Genomic DNA, 24,833 nt, shown 5'->3' with positions numbered 1-24,833 from the left:
AGAGGCAAAAAATAAAAGATTCCATTTGAATATAAAATAACAGACAGTTCAATATTTCCACATGAAAAGGACAGGGAATCATGATTTTTTTGAACCAACATTAATTCACTTTGATGGTACCTTTCCTTGCCATAATTAAAGATTGCCTATCACACACAAAATTGAAACCAACTTTTCACATCAAAGTCCGCCGAGAAAACAGATTGTACTAGCAAATATTACGTAGACCAACGCCATGCACACATAAACCAGCATTCATTTATTCCACTCTTTCCTGGCTACCAAATTATGCTAGATGGTGGTGTCGCAATTAAATATAGTCTCCATGCGCATGGTCTATGCTAGTAATAATGACCAAAAAGTTTGTTGCAGGAGAAGGCATGTTCCTTGAAACCAGCTGTTTGTAAGCAGATTGCGGGTCGACTCCACTTACTTGAAGGATTGATCTTTCAACCCTCTGAGCGGGTTTAAATTAAACCAGGAGCGGCTCGACGAATGGAGATCGAAGGCGTTACACGATAAATAGCTGAATTGTCTCTGGCAGCCGTGTCTCGATCTCAGGTTGGCGAACAGATGACTGTATGCTGACGAACTCTTTGCTTAGACGGAGGGATTTAAGAATGCCATACAAGATGGCTTATAAAAAACTCATAATGAAAGAGCGGGTGGAGAACGACCAGTGCAGAATGTTTGACTAGGCGTTAAAGGTATCGGACGCCTGTATAATGCTTCATGTAAGGTAACACATGGGCTTATCACGGAAAACTAACCGACTTGTAGATTCGCGTTTGTGAAAATGCAACCTAAAATTTTGAATATAACATTAAATTGAATAATCATCATCAACGGCGCAACAACCGGTATCCGATCTAGGGCTGCCTTAATAAGGAACTCCAGACATCCCGGTTTTGCACCGAGGTCCACCAATTCTATATCCCTAAAAGCTGTCTAGCGTCCTGACCTACGCCATCACTCCATCTTAGGCAGGGTCTGCTTCGTCCTCTTTTTCTACCGTAGATGTTGCCCTTATAGACTTTCCGGGTGGGATCATCCTCATCCATACGGATTAAGTGACCCGTCTTCCGTAACCTATTGAGCCGGATTTTATCCACAACCGGACGGTCATGGTATCGCTCATAGATTTCGTCATCGTGTAGGCTACGGAATCGTCCATCCTCATGTAGGGGGCCAAAAATTCTTCGGAGGATTCTTCTCTTGAACGCGGCCAAGAGTTCGCAGTTTTTCTTGCTAAGAACCCAAGTTTCCGAGGAATATATAAGGACTGGCAAGATCATAGCCTTATACAGTAAGAGCGTTGACCCTATGGTGAGACGTTTCGAGCGGAACAGTCTTTGTAAGCTGAAATAGGCTCTGTTGGCTGACAACAACCGTGAGCGGATTTCATCATCGTAGCTGTTATCGGTTGTGATTTTCGACCCTAGATAGGAGAAATTAAATTGAATGATCTGGAAAAATATGTACTCACACATTACGAGCTACGTACAAATGGGACAAACGTCCACTCAAATGTTCTTACATAAGTAATACACAAAACCGCAAGGTTCTAGTTTTTTGCTTGTTTTATGAATTATGCGGGTAATTTTCTTTTTTGGGACTGGAAATGATGAGAAGAATTTTCGTTTGATTTAAATTTCTTTTAGTTTTCTCTATACCAAAATAAAAAAAAAATATTTGGAAGCCTTGACGATACTAAGGGGGATTTTCGCAAACTCACCAAAATATTGATTACTTATAAAGTGAATAGCCATAAAAATTTCTCCCATCAAAATATATGCGTCCAAATGTTCCCGTGTCGAAACAACCTACTTCAAAGAAAATCAATTAGAAGCCGTACGAGCGCCAAAATAATTCTAGAATTTGTGACTTCCCACAATCTTTTTGCGAGTGAACAATAAATCATAATTTGTTGTTCTAATTAGGTTATAAGAATTAGCATTCAAGGAAAGTTGAAATTACATGCGGTAAAGTACGCGGTCAAAGGGTAGTATAGGTCCCAGGGCGAAACGTGGATTTGTGCCCAGGATGGAGCATAAAACGATGCCCACCTATTGAACCAACACCAACAGCTCTACTAACAAACCCTATCTCCATCTCCACGTGGTGGTTGCTGGGAGTTCTTTCTTAATGAAAGACTGCAGGTGGAAAAAGATGAAGCGAGCCTCCCATGCCTAAAAACGAGATAAATTGTACCAACTGGCCCTCCAGGTTGGGTAGGGCTGACAACCCTACACGCAAAACAACCTGTTGCGAAGCCTCAGAAAGCGCCTCGGACAGGATGGACTCTAAAACGATGAACCCGTCAACGAAAATGGAATAACGATTTGCGGATTTTCTCAAGGAATGTGTGCTCCCTGCAGCTAGCCGATACCCTGTACCAATATAAGGCTGATGTAACAGCGTTGCAAGAGATACGCTGGACAGGAACCGATTTTCTGGGGAACAGCCACTACACCATACATTATACCGGCCATCCAGTAAACCATATGCTCAGAATAGGTTTCTTAGTCAGTCAAAAGTGAAACCTGCTATTATCGGCTCTGAAAATATAAGCGAAAGGCTGGAATATAAGTCTCATTAACGCTCACCCCCTACAGAGGAGACTGCAGAGTCGGAGAAGAATACCATCTACGAGGCAGTTGAGCGGACCATCGAAGCCTATCTCAAGCATGATATTAAAATCATACTTCGAGATTTAAGCAGTCAAGTAGGGACGGAGCCCCTATTCAGGCGACACGTAGGCTCCTATAGCTTACATAAGGTTACAAATGATAACGAACTGCGGATTATTTAGTAAGCAATATCGCATGAAATGGTTATTGGAAGTACCTGGTTTGCGCGGGAAGCGGTCAACAAACATTCGTGGGCCTCTCCAGATGGAACCACTTTCAACCAAATTGATAACGTGCTGATTGAACGATGAAGGTCAGGACATATAGGGAGGCCAATATAGACTAGGATCACTATCTCGCTGGCATAGTTCTGCCAAGGGGGCTCGAATTACAACACCACTTACAATCCCCTCCAACAATCAGGTGATAGTGATACTGATGCCATTCACAACACAGGCCTCCGCAACAGCTATAAGGCGAAACGGATGTCGCAATAATGGCAGTTAACAAATGTCTGGGAGATGAATCATCATACATACGGCCACAAACATACTTGGTCCCAGCCGCAAGAAAAGCCGCATCTTTTCATCGACTTTCAAGCCGCCTATGATAGCATAGTCAGGGTAAAACTGTACACGGCCATGAGAGAATTCGATATCCCAGCGAAATTGATAAGACTGACTAGGCTGACCCTGACCAATGTGCGAGGCCAGATAAAGGCAACAGGATCACTCTCGAGACCATTTAACATCAACAACGGTCTAAGACAAGCGGATGCCCTATCATGCGTCCTCTTTAATCTGGTCCTGGATAAACTGATCCGCGATGCAGATGTCAATGCGAAAGGCACCATCCACCATATCAACATTATGGAAAGAACAACCCGAGATGTAGCGTCTACCTTCTTCCAGACCCAGTAGACAACGCGAAGTCTTGGACTACACATTAATGAAGGCAAAACTAAAAAACCAACAACATCAGATAGCACTGATCAAACGAAAACAATAAAGATAGGAGACCACAGCCGTGAAACCGTTGAAAATTTCTCCTATCTAGGGTCGAAAATCTTAACCAATAACAGCTATGACGATGAAATCCGAGCACGGTTGTTGGCACCCAGGAGAACCAATTTCACCTTACGAAAACTGTTTCGATCGAAACGTCTCACCATAGGGCCAAACCTCTTACTATACAAGGCTATGAGGACAGGCAACCTCATGTATTCCTCGGATACCTGGGTTCTTAGGAAGAGAAACTCTTGGCCGCCTTCGAGAGAACAATCCTTTGAAAAATTGTTAGCCCCCTACATGAAGAGGGACGATTCCGTAGCCTACTTACCGACGAAATCTATGTGCGATACCACGACCGTCTGGTTGTATTATAGATAAAATCCGACTCAATCCGTTGCGGTGGTTGGGTCATCTAATCCGTATGGTTCAAAACGACCAAGCCCGGACAGCCTATAAGGGCTATGGTCTATGGTAGAAAAATAAGACGAGGCAGACCCTGCCTGAGATGGAGCAATGGCACAGATCAGGACATCAGACAGCTTTTAGGGATACCGAATTGGTGGACCTCGGCGCAAAACCGGGATGTCTGGAGTTCCTCACTGAGAGAGGCCTAGATCGGATGACGGTTGTTGCGCCGTTGATGGTGATGTAAATATCCAGCCCTTAAATATTTTTAAAGGTTCCTCGTTGGAAAATTTTTTTTTCCTTACGTTAGGTTTTCCAGCAGCAGGAATGTTAAGAAGAAATCAGAGACTAGACAAGAGATATGAGGCGAGGATCATAGAATGTCACGAGCGCAAGTATTGCAACTATTGAACTTGCTGGTGACTAAGAAAGCCACTGAAAAAGTTGCATATGCTCTATTATCAGAGCGCCAGAAGTCAAAAGGCAGTAATACTTCCCTCAACGACTGCGAAGAACATAAAATTCTAAGAAAGAGCCGCAGCATTGTGCACCGAATGCGCTCTAAAGGAAGATAATAATAATAATGATCGTTGGCGCAACAATCCATATTGGATCAAGGTCTGGAAGTGCGTTAGAGGACTCCATTGAAGACCATAACGGTAAACTACAGTACACTGTAGGAGGCAATGTGGTCAACATTGCCCTCGTCCGAGATTATTACCTTGATTTTACTCATGTACTCATTCGCAACTAAATCGACTGGTATCCAACAGCCAGTCACGATAAGAAATCCCATTGCCACGAGCGAGATTTGAATCGCGATTTTCCGCTACGACAGCCCAACACTCTAACCACTTGAGTCATCCTGACACAAAGGAAATTGTGATACATAAAAGGAAAATAAGTCCGGATGGCTCAAGTGGTTAGAGCGCTGGGCTGTCGTAGCGGAAGGTCGCGGTTCAAATCTCGCTGGGGGCAGAGGAATTTGTTATTGTAATTGGATGTCGGACACCAGTCGACTCAGCTGTGAATGAGTACCTGAGTCAAATCAGGGTAATAATCTCGGGCGAGCGCAATGCTGACCACATTGCCTCCCACAGTGTACTGTGGTGTACCGTTACGGTCTTGAATGAAGTGCTCTAACACACTTCAAGGCCTAGATCCAATATGGATTGTTGCGCCAACGATTATTATTATTATTAAGCCCCAAAAAAGCTAATATGACTTGTACCGATACCCTCCGCAAGGTTAAATATGATCCTGATGGACTTGGCATAAAGTGAGTTGAATCAGCCATTCTCAAAAGAGGGATTGTATGCCGAAGCCTCCCCGATCGAATTCGGATGATACCGCTCAGATTACAGATTATACTTATTCAAGATGAAAGGCTCCAGATGCAGCTTCGGATTACTTGAATGAGAGCAACCGGATGAAGGTTAACCTACCTAACGCTGGTAACAATTTTAGTGGTGTTAAGGCTATGAAACTCGTTTAACACAAGGTTAGGTGGATAACGAGGTCAATGAATTTTCTGGTAAGAGGCCTTATCTTTCTCACAAAGGAAAATTAAGTTATTTGAGAGAGATGCAGAATACAGCAATACAGTTCCTTACTCTAAAACTGCTAACAAACCCAACCGTCGTATATTCTCGTAAACTTTTTCTGCTAGAACAACACAGCTAATCCGCGCAACTTTCTTTCCCCAAATAATTACCGACTTATTTTACCAGCTGAGGATAACTACCCACACATAGGGTATGATACAAGTGTTCAACTTCCACTTTCTCCACTTTCTTCGCTAACGTAATTTTTGCTTTCCGCCGGAGAATTCTTTCTCTGCGATGTGTGACATGTTAATCTGGACATTTATTATGCAAACTTCCATAAATTATCTCACGACGACAGGTTCTGCTAAATGTGCCCCATTGTACGCGGCGGTTCTTCTCTCTTTCCTCAGCTCTGGTTCTAACACTTTGATAAAACTTTTTCGCAGGATTATTTCCATCCAATTAGTCTATTACCAAGGGGATCTGGAGTTTGTTAAAACATTTCAAACTTATTGCAAGTGGCTGTGTCGCCGGCCGTCGCGCTGGTGCCAAATGCACGGAAAGATAAAAATATTGGCATGAAAAGGATGTCCTCAATTTTTCGATGTCATAACCTTTTACCGACGGAAATTGAAAAAAGCTAATTGAAAAATGAAATCAAAGGCACGGAACAACGTATAGCGGAAGTCCGCACCGAGTGGTCATGATAGAATTAAAGCAGAGGGCGATGTTTTTCTCAAAGTGGAGCGAAAAGAAAAAGTAATGGAATCATGTCCGGACATAGCTCTTGCAAATGCCATTTTCTAGAAGACTTTAACTATTACTTTACTGGCACTGATGTACGGGTAATTAAGCTTCCAAACATCATGCATTCCATTTCCAAAAAGGCTTTCAAGAAAAAAGGTGTTACGAAGTTTCCACCTTTAACTAATACGACCTCGTACTTCAAGATACAACATCTCCGATCTCATGATGAAACTTTCATCCAAATCTGTATAGTTTTCAGACTGCTGGAGAAAAGCAGACAAAGTGTTTGCTTTACTAACCTGAAGCCATACAAAAGACTATTACTAAAATGTCAATCCAATTGCCCGTAGGGTGTGTTTCTATATGTTGAGAAGTACGTGTGCAAAATAAATCGACATAACAAGGAAGCCCATGATAGCGAATCGCTGACGAATCATTTGACCGGAAACCATAGTACCGATTTTTAACAACTTATAGATTCCATCAAATCAAAAATAGGTCGTGAAACCACGAACTGGACGCTTCGGATTTTGTGTTTTCTATGTAAGGAACTGCGCGGAGCTTTTCCATTAGTAGATGGCTAAAATATATTTGCCGTATTTCCAAATTCATATATATATAAACATAGGTCATTGCCGCCGTTGAAAGAATTTTGGCTGATCATTTGTCTAACGAGATTACTGCGACAGAGGTTCACAGCCTGGTCTACGTTGCAGCTGCCTCAGTTATTGTCTCAATAATCGACATCTTGGAGCGAATAGCAGAGGTTTTCGTAGGAGGAATTTACCGTTCTGGATGCCTCGACTCAACAAAGAGTTGAAAGTTGAGAAAGGAGAGGTGCCAAGCAAGCGCTTCTTGAAAATCCATCTCCAAGAGTGGACCGATACGTCGAAAATTTCATTGGAAACTACCATCTCTTCAATGACACGCCCATCGAAGGAATCCACGAGGTGCTGAAGTAGAAACTTGCAGCATGCTCCAATCGCATCCGTTGGTATCAAATGATTTTTCAGCGGACGACAGACAACACCTTGTTTTTCCAGAAGTAAAGAGGATTTTATAAAAATCTCACTAACTCAGGTCAGGAAAGTAACCTCAATCTGGAACAGCTAGAAGACTTCTGGAGAAGTGTTTGGAGCGAACCCAGCCGTTGGCCCTTGGTTGGCGCTCTTCTCTACATGGATATTTTTAAGCACATTTAGAAACTCAACTCGCTCTACTCCGCCTTCTAATTGGGCATTTTCTCGGTAATTTTTACACGAACAGGCGATTTGTTTTACCAATGTATGACGCGCAACGATGCCCTACTACGTTTCTATTCTGGTGTTAGCAGAGAGTACAGAAGTGGGCAAATAAGAAGTTGATGCTTATTAAAATAAATACATATCATGAAATTGCACGCATTGCACTGGACTCAAGCGGTAGACAAGACGCAAGGTGTGGTTATCATCCAGATCCGAACAGAGCGATCGCAGCGATTAAAATTTGAGAGTTGCAACTAGCCTCCTGTCGACTAAAAAGACGCTCTAGCAACCAATTTACTTTTTCCTGAAAATCGAAGCCATCGCAGCCATAAATGACAATATTAGCCCCAAAACTCCAATCTTGATGATCACGATTCAAGAAAGGCGCGACTCTGAATTCACTGGTAGCATATATGGTTGTCATCAGAGCCGCAGAGAGAAAATCCGGGCGCGGGATGAAAATTATGCGGAAAAATTATGCTCTATTAATTGCAATTTCTACTCCAGAGAAAATTCCGAGCCAGAAGGAATCCTCCCGAACTTTCTTACCCCTTCCGTCAAGCTTGTTTGTCCTAAGTCCATAAACAAGGCACAAATCGCGCGGTAAATCGCTAGATTTTGGGCAAAGCAACGATTGCGGATTTACCGCCGATAATACGTCGAGCATCATTGAGTTTGGTGCAACCGTTAGTAGAATCAACGCTTCTTATAAATATGTTGGAATTGCTCGACACCGAAGTTCTACCCGTTAAGCCAAGTAGGAAAAATACGATGCCCAGTCAGACTGGAAACATTGGTTCTATTCGTATTTATCTCCAGTCAGCCTTTGCCTCCTTTTCAAAATTCAAAGCAACTTGATCAAGGCCCATAACTCGATGAGGGAGCAGGCAAATGTATCCAGCGTAGTCGAGTCGCGATGTCGTGCACTGACCTTTACACGTCTTTCTGGTAAGACAGAATGAAGAACGTCACCGATAACAAGCGATGCCAAAATGCTGTCATACGGGATTCCGCTTTGCGCTTTAAATTCCACTGAGATTTTATTTCGATGGAGTAGATGACATTTTGTCCTTCGTAAATTGCTCTAATAATAGCTATTAGTTTCGAAGAAAAGAAGGTGAGGTAAAGATCTAAACTCCGTATACTGTGCCACAATGATCCAAACGGTGTTAATATGGTCAGTGGAGAAAGATCCAAAATGGAAATTAACCTGATCTATTTCGATCAAGCTGTCGAGGTACGTCTTAATGCGTTCCAGGATTATTTACGCTATTAGTTTTCTAGTACTTATCGCTCTCAAAAAGGTAACATTCTTTTGGGAACCATAACCAATATTCCCTTTCTCTACAGACTGGAAATGATCTCAAGTTTGCAGGCTGTTCGTCACTCCTCTTGAACCCATCCTCATCTCGCGGTATTTTGCCATATTATCCACAAACAAGTCGGGAAACCGGAAGCTTGACGCTTCAGGTATAAAAGGTTTTGTGTTTCCCTATGTGACGAGCATAACGTAGTTCTCCATTGGCTTATAGCATTGACCCGAGATATTTAAATCGCTCAGTTCTGGGCAGGTTACCACCATTGCAGAACTCAGCGATTTAAATATCTGGAGGCGCAGATTCTGCCATTGAAAGGTGCTGTTAATTAGCACGAAATTGATAAGTTTGAACTGCTATAACTTTCCCACTAATAGTTGGATTTTCATGAAACCTGGCATGTGTATGCACGAGGCTGTCCTCTATGTCGGTGCAAAATTTAGTACACTTAGGATGAACTTAAGGGGAGTTTTTTAGTCTATTTCTAAAAGTTGATAATATACTATTAGTAAATTTTTTGAGCAGATACCGGAATGGGACATCTCTCGAAGATTAGATTTCACATAAGTGTTTTACACAAAGCCTTAAAAAGGGCTGCAGATAAATAGATTCTTCATAAATGTGACTTTAATATTCCACGCGAATATCAATTATTCCGGGTAATTACGACGTCAGCATCTGATTTGCATGGCTTTGGAAGCAGTAAACTCGCGCGAAATTGCTAAGTTTGAACTGCTATAACTTTGGCGTTAGTTGCCTGATTTCCATGAAGTTTAGCACATATATACGAAATATTGTCCCCTATGCTGGTAAAAATTCGGAAGTCCTAGGATGAATTTAAGGGGGGTTTTTCAGTAAATTTCTAAAAAGTAGTAATATACTATTAGTAAGTTTATTTGAGCAGATATCGGAATGGGACATATTTTGAGGCCCAGATTTCATCTAGGCGCACCGCCCTGATTTTTTTCGGATTTTTAGGTTGGCAAAAATGAGTCCTGTCTCACTTCAAGTGCATACATTTTGACTCCTTACTCACGCACTTTGCAATTTATGCCAAAACTAATGTCAGTTTCGGAAAGTACAAATCAAGACCTTTCATTTGATACCCTACGAAACTATATCCAGTAAAAAAAATTTTTGAATTCCCCCTTTGCATATATGGGGAGCCCTCTTTAAACCCCACCTAAATTTTTGCCACTCGCTGTATGCGTGGGATTTCATAGCTCCCATCTGTCCACCAAATTTCGTTCGGATCGGTTTAGTCGTTTTGGAGAAATATGCGTGTGACAAACAGACAGACAGACAGACATTGAATCGATTTTAATAAGGTTTTGTTTTACAAAAAACCTTAAAAATGAATATTACAACGAGGTCTCTCGTGATACCATTTACAGTAGTGAAATCGGTGCAATTTACGGCAGCTTTAACTTCCTTACTAATGCATGGTTGATTGCCATTTCCTACGGCGTACACTACAACGCAATCTCGTACTTTTCACAATAACGGATGTCCAGTGTGTTTCACTCTCACCTGCTCGCAGTGGTCAACAGAGCTTTCAGTTCAATACATTCTTCGATATTCGTCCATGTTTCACTGCCCCGCAGTCGACCACTTCATTTGCGAGAGATAAAGATGCTTTTGATAGTGAGCGAGTTATTCACAATTAGTGTCATTTGCACAGCAAGGAATTTTTCCCATTGTTGGACCACAATAGCATGGCCGAAACGGTTTGTATTGGGGCAAAGGCTATCTTCTCCTGCGACGTAATAATAACACGTAATTTCAGGTAAGCAATCATCAGATGATAATACCTTTCGAAGCTGAACTCAGCACGCCTTTTATTTCAGAGGATAGCTGCTAAATCTACTGATGATCGATATGCCATGGATCTGATTAGAGTTTGGTTGCTGTTCCGTCCAAGCGAAGCGAAGGTCCTAGGGTGGAACATATTCAGTCAGGAACTAATTTCTCAACACCTGGGACCAAGGAAGAACCCAAAAAACTTCTGTCGACGCCACTTGCTAAAAGTCCGACCCATGGCCGCTGGGCAAAATCGATTCACGGATTACACTAGACCTACCTACCAACCGCATCCGATAAACTTGGGGTTCTTTGCAGGACCTGTTTTCCGACAATCATCACTTGATGACTCATTTAAAACGCTAGCAATGAAGGTTTGGATGACAACGGCCTCCATTTCATTTCCAAGTCCATTGAAGCCGGAGGATGGATCGTGTATTGTACCGTGAAACTGTCAAAGTAAGTGAGGTCAAAACCTTAAAAGAAAATTACCCTTAGCTTTAAGGTATTAAAAATGGCATCAAGTCGGTAGGTTGGATCTTAATACTAAACTTTCCCAGCGAGGGCTCGAATCAGCGGCTTAAGCGCTCCTTTTCCAATGATGTGCAGGAAGGGAGGAAGGAAGGAAGGGGAGATGTGCGACTAACATTGAACACGAACTGGCAATACTCAAAGCTCCTCGGGCCTGCAGCAGAGAAGCGGGCATCTCTTGGAATACTGGGGCAATTTTGTGTGCAGGGCAATCTCAACGTAGCTCCCTGGATTCTGAAACACAGCAGAATAGAAGATAAAGTTCATAGGTCTGGTGTTGTATTAGCTCGCCCAAAACTGATGTGAAGCCAGGATGAAAGCAATTGGATTATTAGCCTGTGAGACATTTTTTCATGGTATGAAATTAGCCAAAAATTGATCACTTACTTCACGAGCCCATTCTCAGAAAGTAATCAACCGAAAATTCCGAAAGGTGTAAAAAAAGTCTCTACATGATATCAAACCTGACAAAAAAACGACAAAAGGTTTTTGAAATAAAAGGGTCAATCCCCCCATATATATTAATAATAGTAATAATAATAATCGTTGGCGCAACAATCCATATTGAATCAGGGCCTTGAAGTGGGTTAGAGTACTTCATTCAAGACCGTAACGGTACACTACAGTAGACTGTATGAGACAATGTGGTCGTCATTGCGTTCGCCCGAGATTATTACCCTGATTTGACTCAGGTACTCATTCACAGCTGAGTCGACTGATATCCGACGTCAAATCACGATACAAATCCCTCTGCCACCAGCGAGATTTGAACCGCGGCCTTCCGTACGGCAACCTTGTGCTCAGCTATCCGGATATATATTGATGACATATGACCATATATATTGATGACAGTAAGTCTGCAGTTTGAGGAGGTGGTTCAAAGGCATGCGACAACGAAAACCGTTGAAATTACTTTCGCCGGAGACAATAAAATTTTCTAAAATGAAAAATGGTGGTCAAAGGGTAGTATAGGTCCCAGGGCGAAACGTGGATTGGTACCCACAATGGAGCATAAAACCTGGGAAACGTCCGCTCCCTTTACAGGTATGGAGCTGCCAAGCAGCTAGACGATACCCTTGTGGCGCGGCAGGATCCGCGGCATTCGAAATTTATTTCGAATGTTGCGGATGCGGACGGGTAGATGGCGCGGAACTCTCCACTCACTTTAGAACTCGCCACGGGAGTAGAGAATTAGCGGCGAGAAAGTGCCGTTGGTTGGGACAGAAAGGACCGCATGGAAATAAGCCGGTCTCTTCTGTCTTCAACCGCGGCGGGAAACACTCGTGTGATTGTTTTATCTCGATTCATTACAATTAGTACATTGTTGAAGTGCCTAAAACTATAACTAGATTTTATTTAAAATATGTATAATTGTTTATAAAAATTATCCACGAATAAAAAACGCCTGCTCGAGGTGAAAATTCATTTTAGTTAGAGAAAATAACGTTTATTTTGCAAATGATGAGGAAGAATGGAATAGAATCATACGACAGATGAAAGTGATTGGAAGTCGGATCAAAGTGTACGTTCCCTAACGAAAAACAACTCAAGGAGCAAAGCCGACAGACAGACGACTCTAGAAACCTCACAACAGTGATATCTCTTTATTTTCATGACTATCGGATGTGACTAGGTTCGGCCCTGTTATCGTTGACAGGCTATTGTTGTTGAAATTAGCATTGCCGGTCATTTGTTGGGACTCGTTGTTAAAATCGATCAATTGATCTGTTGAAAAGTCGACTAATTGATTTCACAATTATCATTTAAACTAAACCCTGTCCCAATATAGGGCTCGTGCGACAGGATTGTAGGGGATGCGTTGGACAGGGACCGGTATTCTGGAAATGAATAATAACGCCATATATTATAGCGGCCATTCAGTAAACCATGTGATCGGAGTAGGTTTCTTAGTCAGCCAAAAAATGAAACCTGCTGTTATCGGCTTTGAAAACATAAGCGAACGGCTATGCACTCTGCGCTTACGAGGCAAATTTAGAAATATAAGCCTCATTAACGTTCACACTCCCACAAAGGAAACTGCAAAGTCGGAGAAGGATACCTTCTATAAGGCAGTAGAACGAACCCTCGAAACCTGTCCCAGAGATGATATAAAAATCATACCTAGGGATTTCAATGGCCAAGTAGGGACGAAGCCCGTATTCAGGCGGTATGTTGGCTCCCATAGCTTACTTCAAAATACAAATGATAACGGATGGCAGACATTCAATTGTCACACGAAATGGTTGTTGGAAGTACCTGGTTTCTGCGCAAAGTAGTCCACAACCAAACCTGGGTCTCTCCACTTTGAACCAAATTAACCACGTACTGATCGAACGCCGCCACCTCTCAGCCTTGCTAATGTCAGAACATATAAGGGGGCCAATATAGACTCGGATCACTACCTCGTTGTCATGGTGCTCCGAGCTCGAATAACAATAACACCCAGAATCCCCTCTGACAATCAGGTGGGAGTTAACACTGAAGCCATCCATAACACAGCCCTCCGCGGCACCTATAAGAGGGAAATGGATGCCGCAATAACCGCAGTCAACAGAGATCCTGAAGATGAAGCATCAACAAACGATCTTCACAACCACCTGAAGACCGTTATCATTAATACGGCCACAAACATACTTGCCCCAGCTGCAAAAGGAGTCGGAACGGCTGGTTTGACGATGAATGTAAACTAGCTACGGAACGGAAGAATGCCACATACCGAGTAATGTTGTATTCTTAAAGAACGCGGGCACGCGTAGAGATTTATCACGAACTCCGTCGAGCGGAGAAGCGACTTCACAGATGGAAAAAGGAAGGCTGCCAAAATCAACAAGTCTGTGAACTCGAAAAGTATAGGAAGCAACCGCACCAGGCACGCAAGTTTTACCAACAAGTCAGCAGGATGAAGCCTTATACACCTCGATGCTCATCCTACCAAGACAAAGAGGGAAACCAGATTTCCGATAAAATGGGCATATTGGAGCGATGGGTTGAGTACTATGATGAGCTACTGAACAACCAGAACATCGGCAAGTTGGAGGTCCCGCCAACTGAAGACGACGGACAAATATTGCTACCACCAAGTTTAGTAGAAACAGCCAAGTGCAATTCATCGACTAAAAAATCATAAGTCGCCAGGAGGCAATGGAATTACAGCCGAATTGGTTAAATATGGAGGCGACCAATTACACCAAGTGGTTCATCAACTTGTGCTCAAGGTATGGGACAGCGAATCAATGCCCCTCCATTGGCAACGAGGCATTATCTGTCTCATACATAAAAAGGGAGATATCACAGAGTGCAGCAATTATAGAGGTATCACTTTGCTGAGTACCGTCTATAAGATATTCTCCGCTATCTTGCTAGGTCGGATAGCCCCATACGCCCAGAACATCATTGGGCCATACCAAAGAGGCTTCACTCCAGGCAAATCAACAACAGATCAGATTTTCTCTGTGCGGCAAACGATGGAAAACTGTTGGAATATGGACACCAGTTGCATCATCTACTCATCGCCTTTAAAGGCGCTTATGATAGCATAGGCGGGGTAAAACTGTACATGGCCATGAGAGAATTCGGTATCTGACGAAATTGATAAGATTGACTAGGCTGAACCTGACCAATGTGAGAGGCCAGATAAAAGCATCAGGATCACTCCCAAGACCATTCGACAATAACGACGGTCTACGACAAGGGGATGCGCTATCATGCGTCCTCTTTAACCTGGCCCTCGAGAAAGTGATCCATGATGCTGAGGTAAATGCAAGAGGTACGATCCTCTTTAAGTCCACCCAACCGACAACATCAAACCGCACTGGTCAAACGGGGAGAATAAAGATAGGAGAATACAACTTTGGGACCGTTGATAATTTCTCCTATCTAAGGTCGAAAATCACAACCGATAACAGTTGCGATGAAGAAATCCGCGCACGGTTGTTCTCAGCCAACAGAGCCTATTTCAGTTTACAAAAACTGTTCCGCTCAAAACGTTTCACCATAGGGTCAAAGCTCTTACTGTACAAGACAATGGTTCTGCCAGTTCTCAAGTATTGCTCGGAGACTTGGGTTCTTAGCAAGGAGAATTGCGGTCGCTTGGCCGCGTTCAAGAGAAGAATTCTCCAAAGAACTTTTGGGCCCCTACATGAGGATGGACGATTCTGTAGCCTACATAACGACGAAATCTATGAGCGATATCATCACCGTCAAATTGTGGATAAAATCCGGCTCAATAAGTTACGGTGGGCGGGTCACTTAATCCGTATGGATGAGGATGATCCACCCGGAAAGTATTTAAGGGCAATATCTATGGTAGAAAAAGAAGACGAGGCAGACCCTTGGAGTTGGAGTTGGAGCGATGGAGTAGGTCAGGACGCCAGACAGCTTTTAAGGATGTCTAATTGGTAGAGCTCGGTGCAAAACCAGGATGTCTGGAGTTCCTTATTAAGGCAGGCCTAGACCGGATACCGGTTGTTGCGCCGTTGATGATGATGAAAGTGTAAAATACCTAGTTTTGTACAGTTTTGAAAATTTTAGTCTTTTTGAACGGGAAATAAATGGCTTTCTACGCGCGACTCTATCATTATTATTTGTTAGTATTGTTATTACTATATCTGAGTTCGCTTCCTTTCCAAAGGAAAGAAGGAAGTTTCTAATACCGCAATTGATTTTGGACCACTTAACTTTGCATTTTTCTTAATTACCTTTGCTATCTTTGCCATTCTTCTAATTCTTAAAATATTTTCAGTTGGTTCGTTCTTTTAAGCCAGACAGGTCCTATCGAGGAATGAGGAAGCGTTTTGAAGCACGGACGTAAGTACCATAACCCTTCCCACACCAATCCATGTCACTGGAGAAAGTCCCTTAGAACAGACGAATTGATAGCAAACAAAGTCGATGGTGAGGTGTCAAGAGCTGAGATATAGAACATGGACGCGGTAAAAATAGCTATAAACTTGTTTACCCTGGTAGCCCACAGACACAATGTTGTCAACATTGCCATCTCTGAGGGTCTCCGTAATGTCATTACAGAGGTCGAAACGACCATCATCGCTTAACGAACTGCACTATTATTATCATTTCTTCACCGTTGCCGAGGAAGTAACAAGTAATTAATACTGACAATGGTTTCCTACTTTTATAGTGGGAACAGCAAAATCGAACATATTATCATAAGAAGCCGGTATTTTATCACCATCGCTGAGCGCAAAGCTGTTCCCTATGAAGCTATCGCATCTCAACATCCGCCGATGTTGCAAGTCAAGCCAGCGATAAAACAACGTGGGGAACGCACTGGTCAGCCGCACATTAAATAATGCCGATTTCGTCAGGTAAAATGCTCAATGATCTGAAGATTATGTGATGGGAATATTTCAACAGACTCCTCCGTTCCCACAAGCACACCGGGCATTTGAAGCAATTCCACCAATAAGCGTTACAGGATTAATGCTAACCCAGTAATGAACTACTTTATAATCAACGTAATCAACGCGTCAACGAACGCCTCAAATCCAAAATTTACTGCAGTGTCATCCGCCCCGTCAACTTCTATGGTTTTAAATATTGGCCAGCTATTAAATACAATGATTGGCGTCTCGTAGTAATGGAGACGAAAGAACGCTGGACCAGTGTTGTAACACGCCATGATCACATCCGAAATGAGCACATTCGTAATCAATATGGGGTTGCACCGATGGTGGGAAAATTTGCTAGAGGCACTATCGATGGTATGGACATGTAATTCCTATCGATGAGAATTAACTTGACAAGATTTGTCTCAGTACCAAAGTCGATGGGAAACGACCAAAAGACTACCTGAAACAACCGATGCAACAGATCAAGATATCGCACATATTTAGCTCATAAAAACTGTTCCGTTCGAAACATTTCAACATAGGGTCAAAGATCATTCTCTTATACAGGAAGAACGAGCCTATGATGATGCCAATCCTCATGTAAAACTGTGCACTCTAAGCTGCTTTAGAGAGAAAGAAAAAGATATAGGAAGCCCTACCTCAAATAGATGGCGCATGTGAGAACGTAAACAGTTACCGAGTTCCTAGAAATTGTGGACATCGGCGCAAAGCCGGGATATCTGGAGTTCCTTACTAAGCTAGACCAAGCACCAGTTATTGGTAGTTACTGCATCCTAAAAAAAACAAAAACAAATTGAAGTCAGAATCAGCCTAGGTATGTCCAGGACATATCTTTGGAATCTAATCCGTGACAAACCTGAATTAACTTTATGCATGACGAGAAAGGGTTAAAATATACACTTTCCTGAGTATGATCTTAATAGTACCTTAACACATATGTATGCTTCTGGACCGTTTTCGTCAGTTTCTTAGATTTTGTGATAGAATTACCTTCGTGATTGCCAAAAATTAGGCCATTACTAATTATTTTAGTCATTAAAAAGTATAAAGGCAAACCCTCAAAATCGTTTTTTTTTTCGATTGACTTATTTCAAAATAATATCCACTTGAAAATTTGAAACGTCCAATAAAATTCAAAGGCAAGCATCAGTTCAAACCCCCCTTATATGATACAAAATTGACAATTAGGTCGCATTCATTCGCATTTTATTTTGATATAAATATGTACATAGACATGCCGTATAAGGACATATTTAAATTTCTGTTATCATTTCTTCTCTTCTGCTACTGAACTAAATTAAATCAACAATCAACACGGCACCAGCTTTAGGTTAACTTCCTGTCTGGCGGCAAAACATTTTTTAATAATTTCGGACCAACACCCTTCAATATTCAAAATCGCGCATAATTGGAATGATCGCTTCCATTACTTACTCCTCTCGTGACGAAAATAGCAAAACGAAAGGCTTTCTCCAATTTGATCTTTTATTCAATTTTATAACTTTTCATTCATTTATGCCGAGATAAAAGACACCACCGTATGCTCGCCTCTTCCTCAATAAACCACCCTTACCTTTTCATATAGATTCACATGTATAGAACCCACGGAGGGACTAAATCTACATGACACCCTTTATGAGCTGAAAACGAAATTGAATCAAGAAAGACGTTCTTGGGAATAGTCACAGGAGGGAACCGGGAATATCCGTTTGATTTCAAAGTCTCCTGTGTTTAATATGATAAAAGGTACTACTTGTGCCGGCATTCCCCACTCCATAGTTTGGTACTGTCAAACCTGCGAACGGCTTTTATTTCACTCCCACGTACCACGCTTGAGTGAAATCATCTGACATGTTTTCCCGGCAAGAGGATTTTCTTATTTTTGGGGAGTTATTCTGAAGAAACCAAAAGAGAATTCTTTGAAGGAGAAAATATTCATGGATAGGCACTTACTCAATGCTACAAGACAACAGTAGGCCTGAAACAGTAAAGACGGAAAGCGACTGTTCGGATAAGTGGAGCAGTCACGCCTAACAAGCCTGGAGAGTAGCAATGAAATAGGTATTCAAATAACATTAAATCCATTCTGCGTTTGATTCCCTCTAGTTGTCCTCACACAATTTTTCAAGATTTTTGCTTGTTTTATCAAGTTACATAACTCCTGCTTGACTTTCGTGAAAGTGTCCACGCCAATCATGCAGCAGTTCCTTTTTTCTGCCCTTGGTATTAAACTGTTTGAAATTCTAGAAGGGATGAACGATTTCCCTGATTGTAAGATTCAATCCTAGAATAAACAAGGACTGACAAGGAACATGAATACGACGGAGAAAATGATGACGCGCTCGTATTGACTAGGACGAAGGGAAGAGGCGAGAACTTATGCTGGAAATGGCACGTTACCTGATTACTGCTCTTTGAGCATTCAAGTCAGATATAATGTATGCATTAGTATGATACAGCCGCTTGTCGTTATCATTTCGCCTGAATTCAACCGAGGGGAGAAATCTGATTTGAGATTCATGCCCCCGTGCAATGCGGCCAACGGGGTTAGTTTTTATATTTTTTTCTGGATTATTTTACGCTCTTTGATTTTGTTATTTGATCACGAAACACGTGAATAACTGATACGGGTAAATGTAATCGGCATGAAAGGCAAGCCAAGGAGAAGCAAACTCCATTAAATCTACATTCAGATCCCAACTGTTAGGCAAATGAGGCCCCAACAGCCACCCATGTGTACTGTAAGGTTAATGCGAAAGCCATAACGATAATAACGTTTTCGTGGAAAGGTCAAAATTTGTAGCAATTGGCATTTCATTCATTTGGCATAGATTACCTATTTTTATCATGCACAAAATTTATGCTTAAGGGGATAAGAACGGTTTTCGCTTTCTAGCTGGGGAGCCCCTTGATGCCATCAAATTGGGCATCAAGGCCACCATTGATGCCATCAAATTGGCCGAAGCTGCAATCCACGGAAAGGGTAGTACCAGCAAATACTGTGTGGTGATAACCCTAGATGTGAAAAATGCATTCAATTCGGTCAATTGGAATCTAATACGCAAATCCCTAGCGAAGGTTGGTATTCCCGCCTATCTCGCTTCTTTCGTCGATAGTTATTTAACTGAAAAGAGGCTCTGGTATGAAACCGATGATGGTCCCCAAGAGTACGTCGGTTCCGCGGGTGTCCCGCCGGGCTCCGTATTGGGCCCACTACTGTGGAACATAATGTACAACGATGTAGTCCTCAGCACTAAGCGCCGTAGGAGAAATTATGCCTTTATTAGAATCGGGAATCATATCATATCCAAGCCTATCATCAAATACTTGGGGGTGGTGATAGACAGGAAGCTTAGCTATAAGCAAAACATATAATATGTTCGCGATAAATCATCCACTGCGGGTGATGATGCCGAACGTGGGAGGGCCACGGCATAACTCTAGCTTGCTTATAGCCAGGGTGGTCAATCACGCTCTATGCGATCCCAGTTCGGAGTGAGGCGTTGCAGATGTCTGTTAACACCAACAAACTGAGTGCAGTCTACAGGAGGACAGCTCTGAGGGTATGCTCTGCCTTCAGAACTGTCTCAGATGATGCAGCATTCGTCATCTCTGGAATGATGCCGTTTGACATCTTGGCAGATGAGATGGCGAATATATACAATACGAAGCCAATCTCTTCCTTATCGCAGACGAAGAACGCTGAGAGGGAGAGATCCATAAATAGATGGCGAGAGCGGTGGGAACGCTCGGGAAAGGGTCGGTTGACTCACAGGCTCATTCCTGCCATCAAAGAGTAGTTGGACAGACGACACGGTGAGATTAATTATAATCGCACCCAGTTCCTCAAGGGCCATGGAGGATATCGCCAACACCTGCACAGGGTTAAATTCGACATCCCACCCGACTGTCCAAATTGCGATCGAGTTCCGGAGGACCCAGAACATGAATTTTTCCACTGTCCGAGATTTGTGGAAGAGAGGAGGAATCTAGAGGAGAGAGAGAGAGGTGCGGGTGCTAGCACATCAAGAGAATTAGGATGCGGATAACTCCATGATCGCATCTATCCAAAGTAAATTGCGAAAGGCAGAGGAGAGGAGAAAAGCGCGGTCACGTGCGGCGCATATAGAAGGAAGGTGACTAAACTAGAGTGAACTGACTCCACCCCGTGATGCAATACCTTATGGTGGTCCCGCGGAGCAGGGAGGGATTCGGGGGTAGTTTTAGTGGGTAAAAATTCCATACGCTGGTGTGTCCAGACCAGTGTCTTTTGCAGATTTCCACCTCCTGGAAAAAAAGACAGACGGACAGTAAACCGATTTGAATAAGGCTTTGTGTTTACACAAAACTTTCAAAAAGTATTAATTAAGCCCCAGATGACTATATTTGCTGAAAAGAGAGTAGAATGTTTTCTATGTAGCCTCACTTTAGAGAATCGTTGTACGTACAAGGACAGTCAATAGCTGGATATTAGATATCAACTTTAAATATAAAACCATCTTGCTCAAGCTTTAGTTTGATTTGACATAAAATCAATTATCAGCTTACATAGAACTGCTACATATTTGTGAAATGACTTGATAACGAAAGCAAGGACATCTTACTCCTGCAGCATTTAACAAAGGCTTGTTCCAAAATATCCAAATCTAAAACTTTTCGCAACACTTTCCATTTAGATTAGCAGTATGTCGACCTAAAGCAAGTTATTCCTATTTCCAGAATACAGGCAGACGGTGTACGCATGTGGGCAAACCCTCATCAAACAGCGGACAAATTCGTGAAATACAACCCCCGTCACTTATACAACAGCTCGCATTTATTACCATTTACGAAAAGTTTTCTATGAAAACTAATTTATGGAATTTATCGCATATATGAAAAAATATTCTGACAAAAACTTTCCGTTTCCTCTACCTGCCCTCATGATTTATTCCGGGCAGAGCTCCATCTCTCCACAAATGTTGTTTTGCGAAGAAAAAACACAGCATCCGAAAAACCTAACCGTCCTGAACTTTCCAAACTTTCTTTTCTGGAAACTTACTTGGAAAAAGTTTCGGCCTTTCTTATATCCAGCGTTGATGCCGTCCCGTAGCAGCCACCCTTATAATGTGGTGATCCCTTTCGATATCTCTCCAAGTTCTCTCTCGCTGCAGATGTTGTCGCGGTCGGTTGTTGTTGGCGCGTCTCCTTCGCCGACCACCACGTGTTAAATCTTTTCGATTTCGTCGATTTGGATGTCGATGTGGAAATTGATTTGGTACTATTTGAATATGAATCTACTAAAAATCTAGGACTAGTTGTAGTATTGCTTCCATTTTCATTTCTATGATTACTCACTACCGCTGTTTGAGCATGAGTTAAGCCACTTAAATTTTGATTATAAGAACTAGTATCGTTACTTCTATTATTTGTTGTTAAATTATCGTTAAAATCACTACTTTTTCTTGTGACGTCCTCCGAGAGAGCGCCGCTATAGTTATTTTTGGTATTGTTAAAATTCCTAATTAGGCTAGAGTTAATAAGTTTTAGTTCAGTGTTAACTATTTCAGCATTATTTCTACTGCTACGAGTATAGCGCCGTTTGCGCCTGCTCCGCATGAAACTGCTTTTCCTACGACGGTACCGCTGCAGCGAGCGAAATTGATCCTGTTGATCGCCTCCTTTGAGATAACGACTATAATCTCGCGAACGATAACGACTTTGGTGAACATTCGCGTCACCAAGGAATGTCTCCTGGTCTACCTTCGCCCAAGTGGATGCGAAAAGGCGAATCGTTGAACGAATGAAATTTCGGTCGACTGGCATCCGCACCGGCCTCAATGCCAAAAGACCTACCGGGAAGTCCTTATAATGATGAAATAAAACGTGTGAGGATCTTGTGATATTCTTCCCATAATGATTTGATGTTCGTTTGGGTTTCATCTTGGTTTCACCTTCAACTTCCTTTGAATTATCGAAAGGACTAGGACTTATGTAATCATTATCATCAACACTTGGTTCCTGACTGCCACTAGAATCGGTTGCATCTGATATCCAATCTGTATTACTATCGTTTGGCCGTTCAGCGTAATCGGCAGGGTCCTTTTTCAAATTTTCTGCAGTGTCAACTGATTTACTCTGCTCATGTATGTCTCTCAGGACATTATTGGCCTCCCCATTCAAAATCGTGTATTGGCTCCTTTTGATTTTCGGAGACTTGACTTCATTATTTTCATCGCTATTTGTATTCAAGCCGAATATGTATCTCCCAGCTCCCATTGGCTCCCTTAGAAAAGTCTGCACTGGTTGCTGCTGCTGGTGCTGATGCCGTTGCTGCTCGCGCTGTCGTTCTCGTTCGTGTTTCTGGGGTTTACTTCTACCCTTATCAGAATTCCATGTATCGCTTTTCTTCCTACTCAAATCCAGATCCTCAAATTCAATTTTTCTATCAACGAAGTCCTCAAGATGTTTTTGAAAGTTTTCTCTATCCTCACCGCCACTATCCGTGCTATCATCCCCGTTTGATGATGCCATTTGCTTCACAGCCTCAGGATATTCTACCACACTCTCATCAAATGCTATGGGAGTTTGATGGAGGTCAAAAAATTCTGTTGTACTGCTTGTGTCCGCCCAGAGCCAAATAAAATGCCCGCCGTCCATGTTTAGGCTTTTCGCTTCAGACATTATCCTCCGTGCGGAGTCCAGTCCACAAAGCAATAAAACAATTCCACGAGTAGAACGAGAAATTTGCGCAAGTTGCCTGTGAAATTGAAAATTAATTAGGTTATTCAAGTAGCAAACAAAAGATTGAATTCAATTTTGATAACAATAAATACATAAATAAATACAGATACGTAGTTCTTTATGGAGAAATAAGCCGTCACAAATGTTCAATTTGCCTTGATTCATGCAGCAACCCAATTTCCTTCTTCATCCAACAGAAAGGATAGCTTTTAATAGTGTGGTTGCTAGAATGGCGGAATCTGATTTAGAAATGTGATATCTTTAGTTTTTCTTCTAAAAGACGAAGATAATGCAAAAGTTTCCAACCGATGTCAACTAGGCTTGTAGCCAAAAAGTATTAATTGGCCCCCGTCATGTGACATTTCACATGATTATATATTGACGGAAGGAATGTATCCATGACGCTCACGAGTATAAAAATCTCACTTTATAAACAGTCAAAACAGTCAAAACAGTCAAAAATCATGCCACTCACCATACTCCATCATCGCCAAGAGCACTACAACTGGGGTCTGATTTAGGCATGGCTTAGTAAATAGCTACACCCCAGTAACTGCCCGGTATCATGCCATATGTCATAGCTTCTACAAAGTTTTCCTTTTCAACCATATCATAGATGCTGCTCCTGTAGGACTTTTTTTCCATGAGGACTAGAGGACCCATCCAGCGCAGCCAATTAAAGAGGATTTTATCCACAACCAAGTGTTCCCTATCACTCTGAGATTTCTATTACTCACAGATTTCTTTGTTATATAGACTCCGGAAACATCTATGCTCCATTAGGGTCCTAAGCCAGCTTGAAAAAGGCGGCGAGATAAGTCATTATAGCCTTAATGGCCGTGCAATATCCAGGCGTCCCAGCAAGTAGGCAGTCCCCCATTAATAAGACTCCCTATCTACCATACCATTACACAACTAGGATAGTGACTCCCCTCTTAAAAGGGGGTTTAAAACTCATATTCCCTCCATGTCGTATAATGTGTCCGGATGGCTCAAGTGATTAGAGCCCTGGGCTGTCGTAGCGGAAGGTCGCGATTCAAATCTCACTGGTGGCAGAGGGATTTGTTATCGCGACTGGATGCCGGATACCAGTCGAGTAAGCTGCTCTCGGGCAAGCGGACTGGTAGTGGCAGTGTCCTGTACCATGTACCGTCACGGTCTTGAATAAAGTGCTCTTACACACTTAAAGGCCCTGATCCAAAATGGATTATTATTAAAAGGGACACAAATTTGTGTTTTAGTAGCCTGCAGATTTCGAAACCTTCGTTCTAAAGAAACGTTTTCGTAGTCTGGCTGTTGTTCGGCGCTGGGAAAATTATCTTGCTGATTGGATGGTAGACATCTTGAACAAAGTACCGAAGAATATCAATGAGAAATGCGCCGCCATTAAAAGTGCTGCATAAGTATGTGCGGGTAAAACTGGAAACCTCCATGTCCCTTTAGAATTTGGACAATGAAGTAATCAATATCAACAAAATATAACACTAGTGACCTGGAAAATTTTGAAACTT

At 42.2% G+C, this 24,833-nt stretch overlaps 1 protein-coding gene across 3 annotated transcripts in view; it reads right to left on the bottom strand.

The window, feature by feature from the left end:
• LOC119661346 overlaps window positions 1–24,833 on the bottom strand; it is a 295,095-nt gene that overhangs the window by 146,023 nt on the left and 124,239 nt on the right. For all 3 annotated transcript variants that reach the window (XM_038070648.1, XM_038070650.1, XM_038070649.1), the window contains one exon: window positions 21,641–23,338. In XM_038070648.1, coding sequence (XP_037926576.1) covers window positions 21,641–23,338 — 1,698 coding nt within the window. The remainder of the gene's footprint in view (window positions 1–21,640; window positions 23,339–24,833) is intronic.

Source organism: Hermetia illucens, chromosome 1 (assembly GCF_905115235.1).
Source record: "Hermetia illucens chromosome 1, iHerIll2.2.curated.20191125, whole genome shotgun sequence".
NCBI lineage: Eukaryota > Metazoa > Arthropoda > Insecta > Diptera > Stratiomyidae > Hermetia > Hermetia illucens.
Note: the sequence above shows the minus strand (reverse complement) of the source record. Positions and strands in the feature narration are given on the sequence as shown.